This window comes from Rhinolophus ferrumequinum, assembly GCF_004115265.2.
Source record: "Rhinolophus ferrumequinum isolate MPI-CBG mRhiFer1 chromosome 15 unlocalized genomic scaffold, mRhiFer1_v1.p scaffold_54_arrow_ctg1_1, whole genome shotgun sequence".
Taxonomy (NCBI): Eukaryota; Metazoa; Chordata; class Mammalia; order Chiroptera; family Rhinolophidae; genus Rhinolophus; species Rhinolophus ferrumequinum.
Genome location: NW_022680357.1, coordinates 958,265 through 976,538, shown reverse-complemented (window position 1 = coordinate 976,538; position 18,274 = coordinate 958,265). Strand labels below are relative to the sequence as shown.

Below are 18,274 nucleotides of genomic sequence, written 5' to 3'. Positions count from 1 at the left end.
AGAGGTCAAAAGACTGATCACCTCCTTTGACGCTCTGGATCCCGTCATACCTGAAGCCATTAAAATCACTGCAATTTTGAGTTACACAGCCCAGTCAATTCTCTTCTTCGATACATGCTAACAGTATCACCAGCCACTTAACAGCCCTTCGTATACACCTCAGGCAGAAAAGATGAGTCCTGGGTCTGTTAGAATAACCAACAGTTTATTAAAAGCTTGCCTTGGGGCTCTGTGCTAGCCCCAGAGCTGGGAGGGGCTCCCATGACTGCCCCCAGACCTGGGAGCAGCCCCTTCCTTTGTTCCCCTGCCCCAGCTCTGATCTCCATTTAAAAAAAAAAAAAAAAAAAAAGACGAGACGGCACAGGACGTCAGACGGCGAAGGGAATGAAGGGGCCCAGGCATCCCGACCCCAAGACCCCCTCCTGCTCCTCTCCTAGGCAGGCCTTTCCTCCTATTCTCCCCACCCCAGGTCCGGGGGGCCTGGTGACCCCAGTCCAGGGGTCCGCAGCCCCATTGCAGAGGGTAGTATAGTTCTCTGAATATAATGTATCTAGACCCACCCTTCCCCTCCCTCAGGGGACTAGATGAATATTTGACACGCACGCTGTCTCCCTCCTTTCCCAGGCTGTGGTGGAGAGAGACCCTGGCACCATGGTGGGCGGGCCGGGGCTCCTGGTCAGCCTTGAGGCACCTACGCCCAAGCTGACCCCGGGCCACTGGCCAGCCCAAGAAGCTCATGAGATGAGGACGTTTGAGGGGAGCTGGAACCAACCTCCTGGCCCCCCACCCCCCGTGGGTGGGCCTAAAGCTTACAGCCCTCGGATCAGGCTCCACCCACCCCTGCCCCGTTCATCTGCTGGTCCCCCTGGCACCTCAGGAGTAGAAATGGGAGGAGCCATTGAGGATATGGGAAGCGACACTGGTGCTGCGGCTCAGAGGCCCGGGCACAGCGGCAGCGGGGGGGCCCACGGAGTCGCTGCCACTGCCCCCCGAGGCTGCCCGTCGCAGGGGCTGGGGGCTGTTTCTCAGCAGCAGCAGGGCTCCACCACGGGGCGTCCCACTCTGTGCTGGGGGCCCCAGCCAGTTTGGGGGCCCTGGGGGAGCCAGCAGAGCGGGCTGACGCCATGCTGGGGGCGGCATGCCTGGAGGAGGAGGGCCGTGGCTCCAGTGTGCCCCCGACCGGGGAACAGGCCGAGAGGGCCAGGCAGGGGCGGGGGGCGGGGCGGGGTAGCCCTGGGCAGCGGCCTCGGCAGGGATGCCCCCCAGCGCCATGCTGGAGAAGCCCAGCCGCATACTCTCGGCATCGAAGGCCTCGATCTCGCGGGCCTGCCGCTCGAGCAAACTCCGGATCCGCTCGGAGCGCCCCGTCTGCAGGGCCAGCAGCTCCTCTTCTACCTGGGCGCCCGGGAGAGAGAGCAGAGTCCGGTGCGGGCGGGGGCCCCGCCCTCCCCCGCCCGTCCTGCAGGCAGAGCCCCTTACCCGCTGCTCCAGCAGCGCCCGCCGCAGAGCCACCCTCTGCTCCAGCTCCCGCAGCTCCCTCTCGTGCTGGCTCTCCGTGCGGATCTTGATCTTGCTCTGGTAGGCATTGAGCAGCTCCAGCTCCTGCTGTAGCTGCTGCCGAAGCGCCTGGAACTCGGCCTCTTGGGTCTCATCAAGCCGCAGCTGGGAAGAGGAGGGACGCGTTTCAGGGGTCTCCCCCCGCCCCTATAATCCTCCCCTGCCCCAGGTAGGCCTGGGCCCTAAGGTTTCAAGCAGCAGCCAGTCTCCACATCTATGAAAATGAAAGGCCGTCATACCCTGTGACACAGCAATTACACTTCCAGGAATTTATGCCCCGGCTATACTTGCACATGTGCTCGAAGGCGCTCACTGAAGCGTTGTAACAGCAAAATGCTGGCAACAACCTAAATGTCCACCAATAAGGGATGGGTTAAATATACATGGTGCATCCATACCATGGAAAATTCTACACTGTTAAAAAAAATGAGATAGTGTACTGACATGGAAAGACGTCCAAGAAATACTCGGTGGAAAAAACAGAAAACAGTACGTAAAGTATGACACCATTTTTTACTTAAAAAATTTTATGTAACTTTTAAAATATGTAAAAAAAAAAGTCTAGTACAATGACTTAACAACAGTTACCTCTGAGAGGTGGGACTGGGTGACAGAATGACAGCAAACAGGGTACCTGTACTTTTCACACCATGTGTATATTTTAAGTGGCCCATTCCCGTGTTATACGTGATCATTTTTAGAACAGCAACTTTCAAAATCCTCCAGAAGTCTGAGTAAATCGGCCTGAGGGCTACAAGCATTTTGATTTGCTCCCTGTTCACACATTACACTAACTCAAGCTCAAGAAAAAAATGATGGGCCGGCCTGGTGGCTCAGGTGGTTAGAGCGCTGTGCTCCTAAAGTCAAGGTCGCAGGTTTGATTCCCACCTGGACCAGTGAGCTGCGCCCTCTGCAGCTAAGATTGTGAACAACAGCTCTTCCTGGAGCTGGGCTGCTCTGAGCAGCCGGACGTGGGTGGGGACTGCTGTGTGTTGCCATGGGCTACTGTGTGCTGCCAGGAGTGGCCGGGGACAGGTGAGAGTGGACATTAGCCGGTGTGGCGAAAGCTGCCCTGAGCTGCCGTGAATGGCCAACCGGAGCTGCATCCTACACAACTAGACTGAGAAACAACGGCTTGAACCAGAGTGTGTGTGTGGGGAGGAGGCGGAAGAAGAGGGGAAAAAAAAGAAGAAAAAAATTGTGAAAAAAATTGTAGCCCCTCTTTCCTTGGTGGTTCTTGGTAGAGAAGGGCAGGCTGGCTTTGTCAAGACCTTAAGAAAACACTTAAGAAACAGAATAAAAGCACTGTGCTGAACACTAATAGTGGGGCTCTCAGTTTCCCAGCAGCAAAAAGCCCTGTGTCTGTCCACACCCCCCACTCCCACTGGCCGTCAGTCGGCCGGAAGTGCAGGGGCGGCCTCCTTGCTCCCTCCCTGGACCCCCCCAGGCCTCACCGCCTGCGAGCTGAGCATCTCCGAGATGGACTGGTCGTACTGCTCGGCTAGGATGGCCAGCTTGCGGGTCTGCTCTTCCTTGAGCCGCTTGAGGAGGCTCTTGTGCTGGGCTTTGGGCGTGGTCTCCAGGAGGTGCGCCCGCAGGGCCTTGTACTGCCGGGTCTGGATCTTACACGTCTCCTGGAACTGCTTCTTAATCTGCAGCTCCTTAGACTGTGCAGTGGATGGACCGAGGGGAGACGGGGGCGGGGGGGGGGGGGAGGAAGAGGAGGAGGAGGAACGACCAGGGCGGAGGGGGAGAAGAGAGAGAGGAGGAGGAGACAGAGCAGAGACAGGGAGAGGGAGAGAAACAGAAAACATGTTAGACAGAGGGGGCGGGGGGAGCTGTATACAGACAGACACGGAGAGACGGGGCTGTGTCGAGAGAGGTCAGGAAGATTCTTGATGGGCAAGAGACGCAAGAAAAACGAGATAGGTTCCAAGAGTACATTCAGAGTCGGGTGGAAAACTCACAGGAGAACAGCAGGAGTTCACGGACAGGGAGCTGAGACTCTTTTTCGAGCACTGAGTGCACACGAGAAGTCTGACCATGCAAAGAGGGAGAAGTACGACTAGAGAAAGAAGCCTGTGAGCAGACAAAGGACGCGCAGAAGAGTGAGTGAGAAAGTCAAGTCAGACAACACACCCACAGAAGAGAACACCACAGCTGGACAGGAAGGCCCAGGTGCCGCACCTCAGGGTGGGAGGGAGGGAAGGAGGATAAGCACCGAGCTGAGAAACGGATAAGAAGGGGTGGCCCCGTCTCGGGCCACGGAAGGGAGAGGGGCAAAGGAGGTGGCCAGAAAGGGCCTGACAAGTTCAGTGGGCCAGCAGCTGCCACCCTGATCAGGTCTCCACATTCCAGCCTGCCCCTTATGCACTCAGCTCCCACTCCAAGCCCACGACCAATCCCATCATTTCCATGGCCCCCACATTCTCTGCCTGGTCCCCAAACTCACCGCCCCCTACTGTGGAGGGTTTCTAGTCCCATCCCCCAGCCCTCTAGGGTCATGCCTGATGTCAGGAGAGAAAGTCCGCTCCCAGGAAGAAGTGAACCACACGGAAGAAGTTGGGAGACAAAGCAGGGCATGAGAACAAAAGGACCCAGAACCCAAGGACTCTCTGGAAGGAATCCACACACAGGGCAACTACGGGACCAACAAGTGCTGTGGAAGTTCAGCGGGGTCCCCCGAGCTGGTGGTGGTCATGAGGCAACGGAGCTATGAAGGCAGAGAGGATGAGGCTGAGTGAAAGGGGTTGAGAGAACGGAGGTGGGTGAAGAGGTCATGGAACTGGGGACCAAGCGTCCAGGCTGGGGGCATACCGGGGAGGCTAGGCGGCAGGACAAAGCAGACAGAGGCAGCCTGGGCCAAAGGTACAGTTCCGCTCAGATATTTTATTTGTGTTTGTCTTTTTCTTTTTTTGGTGGGGGAAAGGGGACAGGTTGGAAGGGAGACAGAAAAACAAAATCAAAGAGAGAAAAAAAAACATGACTGTCCCCCCCACCCCCGCCCACGGCCCCTGGCCCCAGGCCTGAGTCAATGAGGGTGAGGATGAGCACACACAGCCGGAGAACAGCAATAACTTAGGGGGAGGGAGGGGAGTCAGGAGCACACGAAGTGTAACCTCCGGACGCCGGGGTGGAGGAAGCTGCCTGTCTAGAGGTGCCCAGGGCTGGGGTGGGGGGTGGTGGGAAGCACACTGAGGAAGGAAGGGTGAGAGGGAGGAGAGGCCCGGGTCCGGCCCACGTCACTGAGTGGTGGGAGATAAAGTGCTCGATGCTTTCGGTTTGGGCTGGGAAGTGAGTCGCTCACCTCCAGGGAGGCAGGGCCCGGGACTGGCGGGTTCGGGCTCTCCGCCCGGCTAGAGTCCCTGGTGGTGGCTGGCGGCAGGCAAGGGGCCCTGCCCGGCGCTGGCTGCGTGGTAGCAGCCGGGGGATACGGCTGGGCCGTTCCCCGCGAAGCAGGCCCCAGCTGGCCAGCGTGTGGATGGCCCAGGGAGGCAGGCGGGAGGCCAAGCCCTGGCTGGCCCGCGCCAGGCGCCAGTTCCAGCCCTTGCACAGGGCCCAGAACCTTGCTAACAGGGCTAATGGGTGTCGGGCAGCGCGGGAATTACCCCGCCGAGGCCCAGGGACAGGCAGGCGGCTGCGGAAGCCATCCTTGTTGGTCTTGGGGTAGAGCGCAAACAGACCCCGGTCCCCCACTGCCCCACAGCCCTGCAGGGCCCGAAAGGCCAGGGGCGACAGGCGCAGCAGAGCCCGCAACCAGAGTCGCGAGATGCCCCGGCGCATCCGGGGGCCCTGCTGCCGCACCCACTTGCCCCCAGCGGCCACAGCTGCCAGAGGGAGAACCAGGCCTGGCCAGGCAAGGAGCCAGGCGGCCCCAAGGCCCAGAGGGACACCCAGAAGGCCTCGGCGCCAGCTCAGACCCAGGACAGCCCCCAGGGCAGTGCCCTGGGCCAAGAGCAGGAACAGACTGGGGGGCAGGTGCAGAGCTGTACAAAGAAGTAGGTAGGAGGCCCCCAGGCCCACCAGCCCCACCTCGAGGGCCAGCAGCGAGGCCTGCAGGCCTCCCCCACCCTGGGCCGCCAGCAGGGGGAGCAGTAGCAGAAGGAGCAGGGGCAGGAGGCCAGAGGACGACCCCACTGCAAAGGAGAGGCCGGCCAGGAGGCCGTGGGACAGGAGACCAGGGAACTGGCTGGCAGGGCCAGGCCTCGGATGTGTGGGAGGGGGTTCAGGGGGGATATCTGGGGAGGGACAGCCGTCGCCAGGATCCCGTGGGGTCCTAATTGGAGAGCCCTCCTCCTCCTCCTCCTCCTCCTCAGGGACTGGTGTCAGTGGTGGGCCCTGGACCCAGCCAAAGTCAAACTCCTCCCCCAGGAGGCAGCCCTCCTCCTTCTCCCACAATCTCCACTCCCCGACCCCCTCCTGGCCCACAATGCTCCTCTCCTGAGGAGCCAGCGATGGCACTCTAAGCTCCTCCATGCCCTCGTCAGGAAGACCCCAAATTTCCTCATCAACCCAATGCCTACGATTTTGGGGGCCGGGACTAGGGGCTCTTGCTTCTCCCCCCAGCATTCCCTGCTCCTCGAGTTCCAAGGTGGCCCCCTCCTGTCCCAGAATCCTCCTCTCTGGAACTGCTTCCTCCTCCTCTCCCAGAATTCTTGGGTCCAGGGCTGCCTCCTGGCCCGATGGGCAGGGCTGCTCCTCTCTAGGGGTGCCTGCGCTGGGTGCTCCCAGAGCCCCAGGATCAGGGAGCGAGAGGCTGGGGGGACGCTGGCCTGCACGTACTTTGAGGCTCTTGGGCTGCTGGCGAACCTGGGCCGCGTGCTTCTGCCGCAGCTCCTGCTCCCGCCGCTTGTTGTACTCCAGCTGGTTGCCCAGCTCCGTCTGGTGCTGCAGGCGGGTGAGCTCCGCCCGCGTGCGCTGCACGGCCTGCAGCTGCCGCAGCTCCAGCTCCCGCGTGGCCTCGTGCTGCCGCAGCAGCAGCGCACACTCCAAGTCCTTCTGTGTCTGCTTCTTGTTCAAGTCCTGAGCAGAGGGGGGAAGGCCCCGGGTCAGGGGCCCTGGTGTCAGCAAGTGAGCGCCCCAGGGCCCCTCGGCAGGAGAAGCCAAGCTCCCCGCGGCCTGAGGGAACCCGAGCAGGGTCTGGAGGGCACGAGCAGCTAGAGCGGTGTCCAGGAGGCTGAGCCCCAACAGGAAGGAGGGCGGGGTGGGGAGCGGGTAGGTGTCTAGGGGAGGCCGACCTCTCGCAGCAGGTCCTGGTCCAGGCTGTGCCGAGCCAGCAGCATCTTGCGCTTGTACTGGCGACACTGCAGCTCGAAGTACTGACGCTGGCGCCGCAGCAGCCCCGCCTCCTCCTCCGCCTGGCACTGCTGCAGCTGCTCCTTCTGCCGCAGCAGCCACTCGGCCTTCTCCCGCTTGGGCGTGCTGGGGTTCTCCTGGAGCTCCTGGGCGAGCACGGGGACAGCAGGCCGTCAGGGCCCGCTGCCCACCACAGGGCTCCACCCACTGTGCCGCCTGCCTACCTCCTTTAGCTGCTCCTTCCGCAGTTTGTAGGTTCGCTTCTGGGCCTCCAGCAGGGCAGCCAGCTCCTTCTTCTGCTGCCCGAGAATGTGCTGCTGGAACTTCCGCTCCTCGGCCTGGGCAGCACGTGCCTCCTTCTCACCGATGGCCTGGTGCCGCCGTGCCAGCTTCTCCGCCTCAGCGCCAAAGCCAGCCCGCTGTGCCTCCAGCTCCCGCTGCAGCCGTGCACTGTGCTCCTCTCGCTCCCCCCGCAGCCGAGACTCCAGGGCCAGCAGCTGCTTCTGGTGCTGCCGCCGCATCCGCTTATAGCCGCTGAGCTGCTCCCGCAGCGCGGAGTCCTGTGCGTGCTCCTGGATCTGGCGGCTGACCTGGGCGGACAGAGGGCGACCAGGGCTCAGCCCGGGCCCCCTTTGGGAACACACGGTCTCCATGCTCCGTGGACAGAGAGTACGGGCTTGAGACTCGGGGGTTCAATCCTCATTTGGTTCCTTCCTCACATGTAACCTCTCGGGGCCACACACCTCAATGGGATAGTGGGGAGATAATCTACTTCACAGGCTGATGTGCCTGAGTGAGATATAAAAGGTGCTGAGCACAGGGCCTGGCATACAAGGAGGGACAGTTCAGATTAGTTCCAAGGGGAAGAGGAACCAGACAGACCTGCGCCAGACCCCAACTCTACCACTTACTGACCTGCAAGCGACTGTAAACAAGTTAAGGTCACTCTGCCTCAGTTCTCTCATCTGTTAAATGGGGCAATAATCCGGCCTCATAGGGGGCTGTGGAGCTTAAGTCTGACACGTACACACGTAATAGTGTCTAGAACACTCTGACCCTGTAAGCGTGGACCCCTTACAGCCTGTGTACGGAGCGGGATCGGGGCCATGAGATGCTAGAATGACAAGAACACTGGGCCTGGATGTCTTCGTCTGAGGTTTGAGCTCAGGTCCCACTGTCAAGGGGCTAGGTCAGTGGACAGCAGATTAGTCCAGGGGCCAGTCCTCTCGAAGTCACAGACCTCCCAGCACAGCATTACAAAGCAACAAGCATCACGGGGTCGGAAAAGCTGTCTGAGCAGAATAAGCAGCTCAAGCAGAGACCACAAGGACATACGTGACCAACCAGTAGCCGCTAAGGGGACTGTCGGTGCTGACAGCCTGGCAGGAATGCAATCTAAAGGTTTATTACAGGTGTGCATGAAAAACTATGTTTCATGGCAAGTCTACCCACTTTTTCCTGTCAACTGAAAAAAACACTGCTATGACTTCACTTTTAAAAAAAGGGCCAAGATCCTGCTACAGCATCTGAGAACCACCTAAGGTGCCTGGGCAGACAGCTGCATGAGTCACAGCTGCACACCTCAGAGGGGGTCGTCCCCTCAGGCGCTGGAAGAATTAAGTGCAGGTGTGGCGGGGCCTGCGAGCCCGTCAGGAGCATGGGGGGAGCACCTGAACACCACGCCTGCCCTCCATGAGCACAGGACCCGGCGCACCTGTCATATGCTGCTCAGGAGCGCCACACCACACAGGTGGGAAGCACCTGGCCAGCCAGGAGCCTGGGAAGGCGCCAAGCAGATGCTATGTAAGCCCAGCCCTGAAAGTGGAGTGAGTCTGTCAAGCGAGGAACACCCGTTTTGGGCAGTGTGACCAAAACAGACTGTTGGGAGAAGGGAGGAGGGAGGGTGGAGGTGAGGAGACAGAAAGCGACGGTGACCGGCATTGAGGGTGGGACCCAGGAGAAAATCACTCTGGACATAGGAAGAGAGCTTGAGGCCCCAGGCCTGGGGCACCGGCGGCACTTACCAGGGAGGCGGTGCGGATGGTGGCAAAGTGGTCCCGGTTGCGGCAGTAGGCCCGGCGACGGGCGGAAGAGGCGGGGGTGGGGGCGGGGGCTGCGGGCAGCTGGAGGGGGCCTGTGGTCAGCTCTGGCTGGTAGGGGTCATCATACAGGTTATCCGAGCCCTAGAGCAGGGAAGGTGGAAAGGACGCCCCAGGCTCAGGCCACTGGGCCCCAAGGGAGTCCCCTGGAGACCCATCAGCGCAGAGGGCCGGGCCTCCCCGGGGCGCGCTGCGTACCGGCAGCCGGTGGATGATGGAGCTGTGCGAGGTGACCGTGTGCTCTCCCTCCTGCATCATGGCCATCTCCCGGGCTTCAGGCCCTTCCTCCTCCTCCTCTTCCTCCTCCTCCTCCTCCTCCTCCTCCTCATTGTCTGAGGCGTCTGCCAGGCTGTTGACCGAGCTGCTCTGGCTGGAGGCGCTGATGGACATACTGGGCACGGAGTGGCTGCTCTCCAGACTGGTCAGCGTGCCAGTCCGGCGCACGTAGGGCTCCGCCTCCTGTGGACAGGGCACAGGCGTTGGCCAGGGACAGGGAAGCGCAGGGGGTGTGAGGAGGGCTGGGGAGGCCGGAGCACAGCCCAGAGGCAGGCAGAGCCGGCGGTCAGTCACCTCCTCCTCGTCTGGGGCCTCAGCGCCAGGGCCGTTGGGTGCCTCCTGGAACAGGATCTTCTTCATCTTGCGGTACTGCAGGTTGTCCAGCTCCCGCACGGCATCCTTGGTCCTCTGAATCAGGTCCATGATGACGGTGGGTGGCCGCTCCCGGAGCACAAAGCGGTGCTGGGGGACGAGAATGCTGAGGCCCCCGCCAAGCGCCCCTGCCCCTCGGTGCCCGCTGGGTCCTGGCATTCCCTCTGGCCTGAGGCTCTCCCCGGGGGCCGTGCCCAGCACAGGCTGATGCTGGCCTTGTCCTGGCCCCTCCTCCCACATTCATCTGCACCTCTCATCTCTACTGCGCAGGTTCTTGCTCCCACAGGTATGGCTGACAAGCAAGAGCACTCAGGAGGTCTGGATTCTAGTCCAGGTTCTCCATCAAATTGCTACGTGTCCCTGGATGTGTCCCCAGGGCTCTCTGCAACTCATGAGGGATCCCACAATGATCAAACAAGCAGGTCCAACTAGACAATCTGCATCAGGCTCCAACTAGGCTTCTGTCAGCCCCCCATGGATCTGTGAAGGGACTGGGGGCCCTTCTACTTTTGACAACTCAAAAACACCTAAGGGAAATCATACGTTTACCCGTGACAAGGCTACACAGGCTTTTGACAAGGCTACATCAGATCAGTGCGGTAACCCTGGTTATCGCACGCTGACCAGACGCTCTAGCTGGCAGTATTACACATCTTTGATTAATAAAAGATGGGAAAACAATTTATTACTTAATAAAGGCAGGCTGGTAAGACAGAATCTTGCGCAACACAGAGTGCCCGGGGCACTGGGATGGGGGTGGGAATTCATACATGAAGGTCCTGGTGAAGGAGAACTGAGAATCGCTAATTTCATGGAGGGGTTTCTTGCGGCTCTAACAAGCTACCTAGGAGAATGGTGGGCCAGTGAGCTCTCACCTTCAGAAGAACCTCTGAGGTTGGTCTGTCTTGAGGGATTTTCTGCAGACAGGAGTCAACAAAATTCCGGAAGTACTCAGACCTGGAAGTCACAGGGTCAGGAAAGGTTTGGAGGGCCTGAGCCCAGAAGCCTCAGCCTCAGCCTGTGGCCAAAACCCGGGGCCTAGGAGCCCCAGTCCTTACCAGTGTCCCGACTGGAGCACAGGGGACTCATTCTGTGCAATGTGGTATAAGGCACTCATTGCATTCATGTTGAACAGCGGTGGTTTCCGTTCCGCTACAGAAAAAGGACAGGGGGAGAAAGTGAAAGGTGGCAGGTGTGAAGAGGAGACCGGAACGGAAGTCAGAAGACCCGGGTACACATTCCAGCTCCCAGACTTCCTAGCTGCTTGATCCTGAGCAACTGACACCCTCGACGTATTCCTCTGTGAAATGCAGAGGAATTGCATTTTAGTTGTTGCCCCCTGCACCGTAGGGAGCAAAGAAAGGGAGCGAAGAAAATAACATGTATGCAAAAACACCAAAGAAGGTAGAAGAAAGCAGTTATCAGCCCAACTAATATTTATTAGGCGCCAAATGAGAGCAAAAACCTTGCCAAATGTTACAAGGAAGAGAAAGACCGGGCCCTCAAGGAACTTCTAGTCCAACAGGAAAGATTAAATAGGACTGATCAAGTAATAACAAGTTCAAACTGTGAGCTGGCACAAGAGGTAAATGGCTGGGACGCTGGGTGTGCGTGGCCTCGACGCTGGTATGTTTGCAGGGGACTTAGGGAGGAGCAAGGCCTCAGATTAGAAGCTGCAAGCCAGGAGCCCCCTGTGGCCCAGATAAATGTTTTGTGTTATTTATCTTTTGGCCTGAACAGTGATTTTTTTAATTAAATTCCAACATGACAACAATTGAATAATAATCGAAACCTCCAGTTTCTCTTAAAAAATAAGCTCTGGCGAGCCGGAGCCCCCATTCCTGTGGAACAATGGACCAGTCTGCTCCATACTGATCTCTGATCCTGAGCACCAGTTGCCGTTTATTACCAGGATTGAGGGATTTTTTTTTTTTTTTTATATATAGTAGAAAAATACTTCCTTTCTCCAGGTGTCTACCAAACATGAGGAATCAAATGGACAGCTCTAGATTTTTCTCATACCTGGCCTGCTTCACACATGTGCGTCACCTGTCTGGCTGCGTCCCAAACGGTGAATGCAGACACGCAGAGATAGAGCAAAGGGGCGTGCCTGGCATTCTGCCCTTGGCAGAGGACACAATACAAATGAAGGCAAGAAAGTGGGAAGGTTCACGGCATACTCGGGGCGGAGCTCACGAAGGGGCCAGGCAGCCTATAGGAAGCAGAGCCTCTGGCTGTAAGGAAAGGTGGAGATGGCTTGTCTCGAAGGTCAGTGGGGAGCCACGATGGCTCTGGGGAGGATGGAAACCACAGCACAGAGCTGGGGCAGGTCTCTGTGCGAGGAGAGGCTACAATAGTCGGGAGGAAAGACCACTGCCTTTGGTCAGAGGAACTCCAGCACCTCCTGCAGGACAGCTGTTCTGGCCTTGCGGACATCTCTCACTAAACAGGGGGTCAGTAGTGCAGGCTGCGAAGACGAGAGATTCGAAGGCTTGGGGCCTCGGGAACTCACTCGAGCCTACCTCCCTGGCCTTATCACTCTGCTCCTCGCATTACTGCCATACTCCAAATAGCTGCAGCTCGCCCTGGCTTCCCGGCCTGCTCTTACCTGTCTGGAATGCTCTTCCCCGCTGACAGCCTTCAAACAGCTGCCTCTCCCTTGTCTGGGGCTCCCGTTGAGACATCTGCCCCAGCCTCTGAACTAGGCCAAGTCCCTTGTGTCAGGGCTGTCCGATCCCTTTAACTCCCTCATTCAGCATTTATCGCACTGAAGAAAACAGGCCTGTTTGTCCAACTGGAATATAAGTTCCACGAGGGCAGGCACCTCGTTCACTGCTGTACCCCCAGAAACTACCAGTACAGCGCATGGCACACGGCGGGCACTCAGAAAAGGTTTAGAACTAGAGTGCTGGGCAGGAGAGACGAGTGCTACGAAGTCTTAGCTCTAAGAACTGGTGGGTCTGACAACTGCCTGTATTGGAGACGAAGGGTCAAGTCAAAACGGTTAAGAGCTCGGAGACCGTGAAGGCTGACCTGGTCTGGGGACAGTGGAGAGAAGAGAGGGAGGGAGGGAGCAGGGAGGAAGCGCTCACCCAGCTCGATGCAGGTGATCCCCAGGGACCAGACATCCACCTTGCCGTCGTACTGCCCCTCATCCATTGCCAGGATCACCTCCGGAGCCATCCTGGGAGAACAGTCGGGATAAAGAGGCTACCTGCCTGCCCAGACCCTACCAACTCCTCCTCCCACATGCTGCGACCTCGCCCCACTCACCGCCATGCCCACTCACCAGTATGGGGTGCCCACAAAGGAGTTGGCAGGTGCCATGATGGATGCGGAGCCGAAGTCCCCCAACTTCACCAAGCCTGGCTCTGACAGCAAGATGTTTCCAGCCTTCACATCCCTGCCAGAGGGAAAGCACAGGGATGAGAGGTGCATCTCAGGAAGGCTGGGCGGGGGCTCCGGCACCAAGTTGACAAGAAGGCTGTAGCCCAGCTGAACGAGGGGCGGTGGAGAGCGCCCCCTGCCCACCATCACCCCTGCAGCTTGTACCTGTGGATCATATTGTGGGAGTGCAGGTAAGCCAGGCCCTGAAGAGCCCCGTGGGTCACGGCAGCGATCTCCACCTCCTGGAGGGGCTTCTTGTGCACTGGGGAGGGAGGGAAACATAGGAAACTGAGGGAGCTCAAGGGTGGGACTGGAACAAGCTCCCCTTCCCCCTTCCCTACAGCTTCTCTGCTTTTCTCCCTTCTCTCGCTTGTTGGACAAAGGGTTACTTACCTTCCAGGAGGTCAGAAGCCGAGCCCAGGCAATACTCCATCACCAGCTAAGGAAGGGTCAAGGGTCAGAGGTCAGCAGAACTGGCCACCCTGGCCATGGCCCTTGGGCAGAGATCCGAAACAGAGGCTTCCTGCTCCAGCCTCCACTCAGCCCATGCCCCCAGGGTAATGACCAGCAGAAGGGCAGCTGAGAAAGCGAGGGGGTGGCGGGAGAGGCCCTAGAGCCACAGCTTCCCCTAGAAAGAGCCCACGGTAGCGCCGCCACTGCCATCGGAATCCCTTCAGAGCCCTATTCAGTCTCCCTCTCCTCCAGCCCACGTGCCCCTTTCCAACTGCTGGGAGTCTGTGGCACTCACTCCTCACACCAGCGTCTCTCTCCTCTGGACGGACACTGCCGCTCATGGCTTTGTCTGAGAACTAAAGCAGCAGGGAGAGACTTCCTCCTTCCCAAGATCCCCCCACCACGCCGTGCCCAGGACCTGCCCAGGAGACCAGACCAGGGTAAGGATGGGCCTGAGCAGGGGCAACGGCCAGGCCGCAGTGGGGGCGGGGGGGGGGGAGCGCTCACCCAGGCTGTGTGCTCCCTCAGGTAACAGCCCCGGTACTGGATAGTATTGGGGTGCCGAAGCTTCTGTAGGAACCGAACCTCCTTGATGATGTCCTGCCACTTCTGGGGGGCAGCCGGGGGAGGAGAGGCTCACTCAGCCTGCATCCTGAGACTGGGGTATCCTGCCCCCCAACCTGGTCTTGTCAAGCCTGACCCACCTCGTTTGACTGCTTTCCACTGTAGGACATCTTCTTGATGGCCACCACCTCACTATTCCGGACATCCCGGGCCTAGAGGACCAGACCAGGGGTGGGGGACACCCTCCATGAGAACCGAGCAGCTGGCACAGGAGGGGGCAGAAAGGGCTGGTGCGTGGAGAGTGCAGAGGGATGTCTGGAGGACCAAAGGGGGGAAGAACGCAGTCCCCACCCTACCCCACCCTCCCAAGCCCCAACTCACAAAGTACACGGCTCCAAAGCTGCCATGACCAATTTCCCGGAGGTCAGAGAAGAGCTTTTCGGGGTCATCCTTGAAGAAGAGCTCAGCCACATCAGGGTCCTTCAGGCTCCCGGCCCGGCCCCCAGCTGGCATGGTGGCCCCTGAGGGCCCTGAGAGTGGGGCCTGACCTGCAGAATGGAGATGGGACCCTTAGGGCAAGGATGGGGCCCTCGAGAGAGGAAGGGGCCCCTCAAGTTTTTGCCTTCTCCGCCCCTCGTTCCCTGGCGTGGGGGAGGCACTGCTGAGGAAGGGCAGGGGGAGATTAGGAACAACATCAAAGCTCCAAAAAAAATGAAGTTGCCCTGGCAACCAGAGCACGGGGGACTCGGCCCCCGGAGTCCCTAAAACTGCCGGGAAGCCTGGGAGCTAAGCACCTCACCTCCACCCGCAGCCCTCACTTCCCTGCACCCCCTGCGTCTCCCCACAAGAGGAAAAGATTCTGCCTCCCAGCCACAACCCAGGTTCCCCAAGTGTCCTGTCCCACATGTCCCATACCCCAAACATTTCCCGGCATCTTCCTGTCCCCTTGGCGTGGAGGCCCCCTCCTCCCTCAACCTCTCACACCCTGGAAGAGAGCAGGAAATGGCCAGGCCGGAGGCAGTGGAAATCCGGCCATTGTTAGAAGTGGGTACTGGCCCAGAGGGGCCAGCAGACTTGCTCTCCAAAAGGGCTGGGGACACGGTGGCAGGGGGGAGACCGAGGACAGGAAGGCCAGGGACAGAAGGGCATCTGGCTCCGGGGACCTCTCTGTGACCTGGGCCGCCTGGCTGGTCCAGTCAAACTGCATACGCGTCACACACAGGGACAGGACGTTTGCAGTGGACAGATCACACTGCTGGGCTTGTAGAGCAAGCACCGTCCATGCATTCTCGCTCGTTTGAGCCTCACCAGCACCTCGGGAGGTTACTGCTATCACCCCCGTGTTGCAGATGAGGAAACGGGCTCAGAAAGGTTAAGAGATTTGCCCAGAGCTGGTCCTCGACCCCTGCGCTTTCAGAACAGCCGATGCAACCAGCAGGGCAGCATCGCGCTCACCATTTCACAGACGAGGTCACTGGGGCAGAGAGAGGGACGAGGAATTCTCCAAGGTCAGAGACCAGGACCTTCTCCTCGCCAGTCACACTCCTCGCCTGTTCCTCTCTCGTCAACTCACCACCAGCTCAGTCCCCTCCTGCAGGGAGGCCCCTTTGACCACCGTGGGGCTCGGGGAGAGCTCCTCAAGCGCCCCTGCAGTACAGCAGAGCCAAGACCCTGGGGGGTTCCAGGCCAGGCTCCTGACTAAGCACTTGTTGGAATTCAGGCACAAAGGAACCTGCAACAGAACTGGCCTCCCAGGGCAGAGTTCTAGCTCCGTACACGCGCCTAACAATTCAGCATGTAATTATATTCTGTCATGCATTGTTTCGGATTGTGGTGTTAATTTTGTCTCCTTAGCCCAACTGGAAGCGGGAGGGCCAGGAGCAGGCCCAGCTCGCTGGTGGGCCCCCAGGGCGCAGAGGACTCAGAATAGCCTGGGAGATTGACTGCCCTCAGCAGCTCCCAGGCTGCTCAGAGCAGGCCCCTTTCTCCATTCCAGGGTGCTGCCAGCAACCCTGCCAAGCACCCCTCACCCCCACCACACACCCACACACAAAGGCAGGTGCCCACAATTGCAAAAGGAACGTTCTAGACCTCTGTACCAGCACTCAGCCACGAATGTCAACCCAGGACCCCAGGCCACATGTGAGAGAGACCAGCCAAACGTCACATGGGGCCTCTTCCTCAAATAAGAACGCACATTTGAGAGATCACCCAGGTCTGCGCTAAACCATAAGCACCTTCCAAAATGGACAATGTTATCTCCATCCTGCAGACGAGGAAATCCAAGTGTGTCTGTCCCTAAGTTTCACTGCCCGGAGCACCTCTCATCAGCAACGCACAGCAACAGGGCTTTGAGCAAGTTCCTTGGTCTTCTCCTCAGTGAGATTTTTAAGGGGAGCCCGCACTTAGGAGCACTATGTAGACACTCAGCATAAGGATTTCTCCTTCCTGGCCTCCAGCGTCCCCACAAGGCTTTACTACTTTGGGGATCAGCCTACCCCAACAGCTTGGTTTTAACTGGGAAGTGACACCACCCACTGTGGCTATCATTTGTCAGAAGACAGAGCCCTCTCAGGAACCCAGGCCAAAGGCTGGGATGACGGTAAAGATGAAGGTCACAACGGAGAGAAAACTCCACGAGGCAGAAGACAGGAGCCAGAACCTCCTATCAGGAAAAGCCCGAGCACAGCCCTCCTAAAAAGGAAGCTCTTCTCCACCCCTTCTTAAACCTCACTCCAACTCAAATCCTGATTCTGTCAGTGAGTGACCTTGGGTAACCTCTCTGGGCCTCAAGCTTCTCAACTGTAAAATGGGAAGATAGCAATAAAAGAGCCCCCCCCACCACAGGATGAATGACCCGGCGGGGGTGGGGGGACACATGAGAGAAATGGATGCAAAGCATTTTGTAAATGATAGATCAATTGACACACGTATGAGACTATATCATCACAGCAAGAGGTTGGAAGGTATTTATACAGCAGGGAGGAAATATTGCCAGGCACCCCCAAACACAAACGCACACACACGTTTCCTTGAAAGGGCAGGAAACCCAACCAGGCTATGCCTAAGAAACAGACACACTGACCCACCATGGGGGTCAGAGGCACGGGAATCGACCCACCAGAGCAATCAGGAAAAAGGGTTATAATCACCAGGAAGAGGCAGCTCTGAGGGCAAAGTGGACAGCGGAGACCGGACTGGGGCAAACCATCTGGTTAGCTCCAGCCCCTAGGGCGTGACCCCCGGGGACATCAGAGACCCTGTCACCTGAGGTGCCTCCTCAACCGGACTTAACGAAGGGAAGAGAAAGGGGAAGAGGGTGGCCGCAGCAGGCAGAGGGAGCCAGAGGCGGACCACTGGCCCGGCCGGGCTTCCCCATCCCGAGAGGGCCTCCCGAGGCCCAGCACCCTTTCTTCTCAGCGCTCGACACCGGGACCCGCGCCCCTGCACCCCGTGTCTCACCTGGTAGGAGTCACTATGGTGCCCCCAGCGCTTCCGACTCCTCCTGGGGTCCTCCAGCGGCTCTGCCAAGCAGGGAGAGGGGCAAGGAGCCCTTTCCCCTTGCCACCTCTGCCTCGGCGTTTGCCCTTCCTCAGGGGTGGGCCCGGGAAGCCTCCCCTGGAGGGGAGGGGGTGACAGCCTGATCTGACCTCGCGGTCCAGTCCTCCTCCTCCTCCTCGAGGGCGACAGTTGCTGAATCCCGGATTTCTGATTGTGGGGTCTGAACCCCAGATATTTAAACGGGGGGGAGGCTGGCTCTGATAGTTGAACGCGTGAGGGAATGAACCCCGGATACTGGTGCACGCAGGGGCCTGAACCCCAGATATTTGAAATCCTATAAAACAGAGCCCCAGCTTTAGAGAGGTTGGGACCCGGGTCCCGGATATCTGGAATCTGTGGGGCTGATAACCGGGTATTTGAGAAACGAGGGGTCAAGCCCGGAAATTCGGAACCGAAGGGCCTGAACCCCAGGGCTTCGGCCACCGATAGGGGACCCACCCCTAGGACGTCCGGCCAAACGGCCCCTCTCACGTCAGGGTACGAGGGTGACAGCCCCCACTCCCGCCCCGGCCTCCTCCCTGTCCCCTTCTCTCTCGTGAGGGGAGCTGAAAGACTGCAGCTAAGGGCGGTCCCGGCGCCCTCTCTCCCTCTCCTCTTCTCAGCCCCAGCCTCTCCGCACCACAACCCGGGTCTCGTCCCGGTCTCCCTCTCCCTCTTCCTCCCAATTCCAAGATGGAGCCCGGGCGGGAGCGCGCAGGCGCGGTAGGGAC

General features: G+C 59.1%; 1 protein-coding gene across 2 annotated transcripts; it reads right to left on the bottom strand.

Moving 5' to 3' along the window:
- Positions 1–186: 186 nt before the first annotated feature.
- Positions 187–18,237, bottom strand: TAOK2 (TAO kinase 2). Of its 2 annotated transcripts, XM_033101663.1 has the most exons (19): positions 17,466–18,237; positions 14,385–14,551; positions 14,144–14,215; positions 13,947–14,048; positions 13,380–13,425; positions 13,152–13,248; positions 12,889–13,002; positions 12,692–12,783; positions 10,658–10,751; positions 10,475–10,556; positions 9,522–9,689; positions 9,150–9,410; positions 8,877–9,035; positions 7,077–7,442; positions 6,795–6,998; positions 6,340–6,579; positions 3,012–3,224; positions 1,480–1,662; positions 187–1,395 (listed from the first exon to the last, which is right to left on the bottom strand). In XM_033101663.1, the coding sequence occupies exons 2-19, from the start codon at positions 14,514–14,516 to the stop codon at positions 874–876; spliced, it is 3,147 nt and encodes a 1,048-aa protein (XP_032957554.1). In that variant the 5' UTR covers positions 14,517–14,551; positions 17,466–18,237; the 3' UTR covers positions 187–873. The 2 variants fall into 2 exon arrangements, with proteins under 2 accessions (XP_032957554.1, XP_032957553.1); XM_033101662.1 differs by lacking the exons at positions 187–1,395; positions 1,480–1,662; positions 3,012–3,224 and having other exon boundaries at positions 4,420–6,579.
- Positions 18,238–18,274: the final 37 nt, after the last annotated feature.

What these genes read in the sequence shown, in the direction of transcription:
- TAOK2 (XM_033101662.1), bottom strand. Translation starts at nt 14,516, where the DNA reads ATGCCAGCTGGGGGCCGGGCCGGGAGCCTGAAGGACCCTGATGTGGCT. An exon ending in GTGGAAAGCAGTCAAACGAG is followed by an intron (nt 14,049 to 14,143) that starts GTGGGTCAGGCT and finishes GCTGCCCCCCAG; the next exon opens with AAGTGGCAGGACATCATCAA. An exon ending in TGAGGGAGCACACAGCCTGG is followed by an intron (nt 13,426 to 13,946) that starts GTGAGCGCTCCC and finishes ACCCTTCCTTAG; the next exon opens with CTGGTGATGGAGTATTGCCT.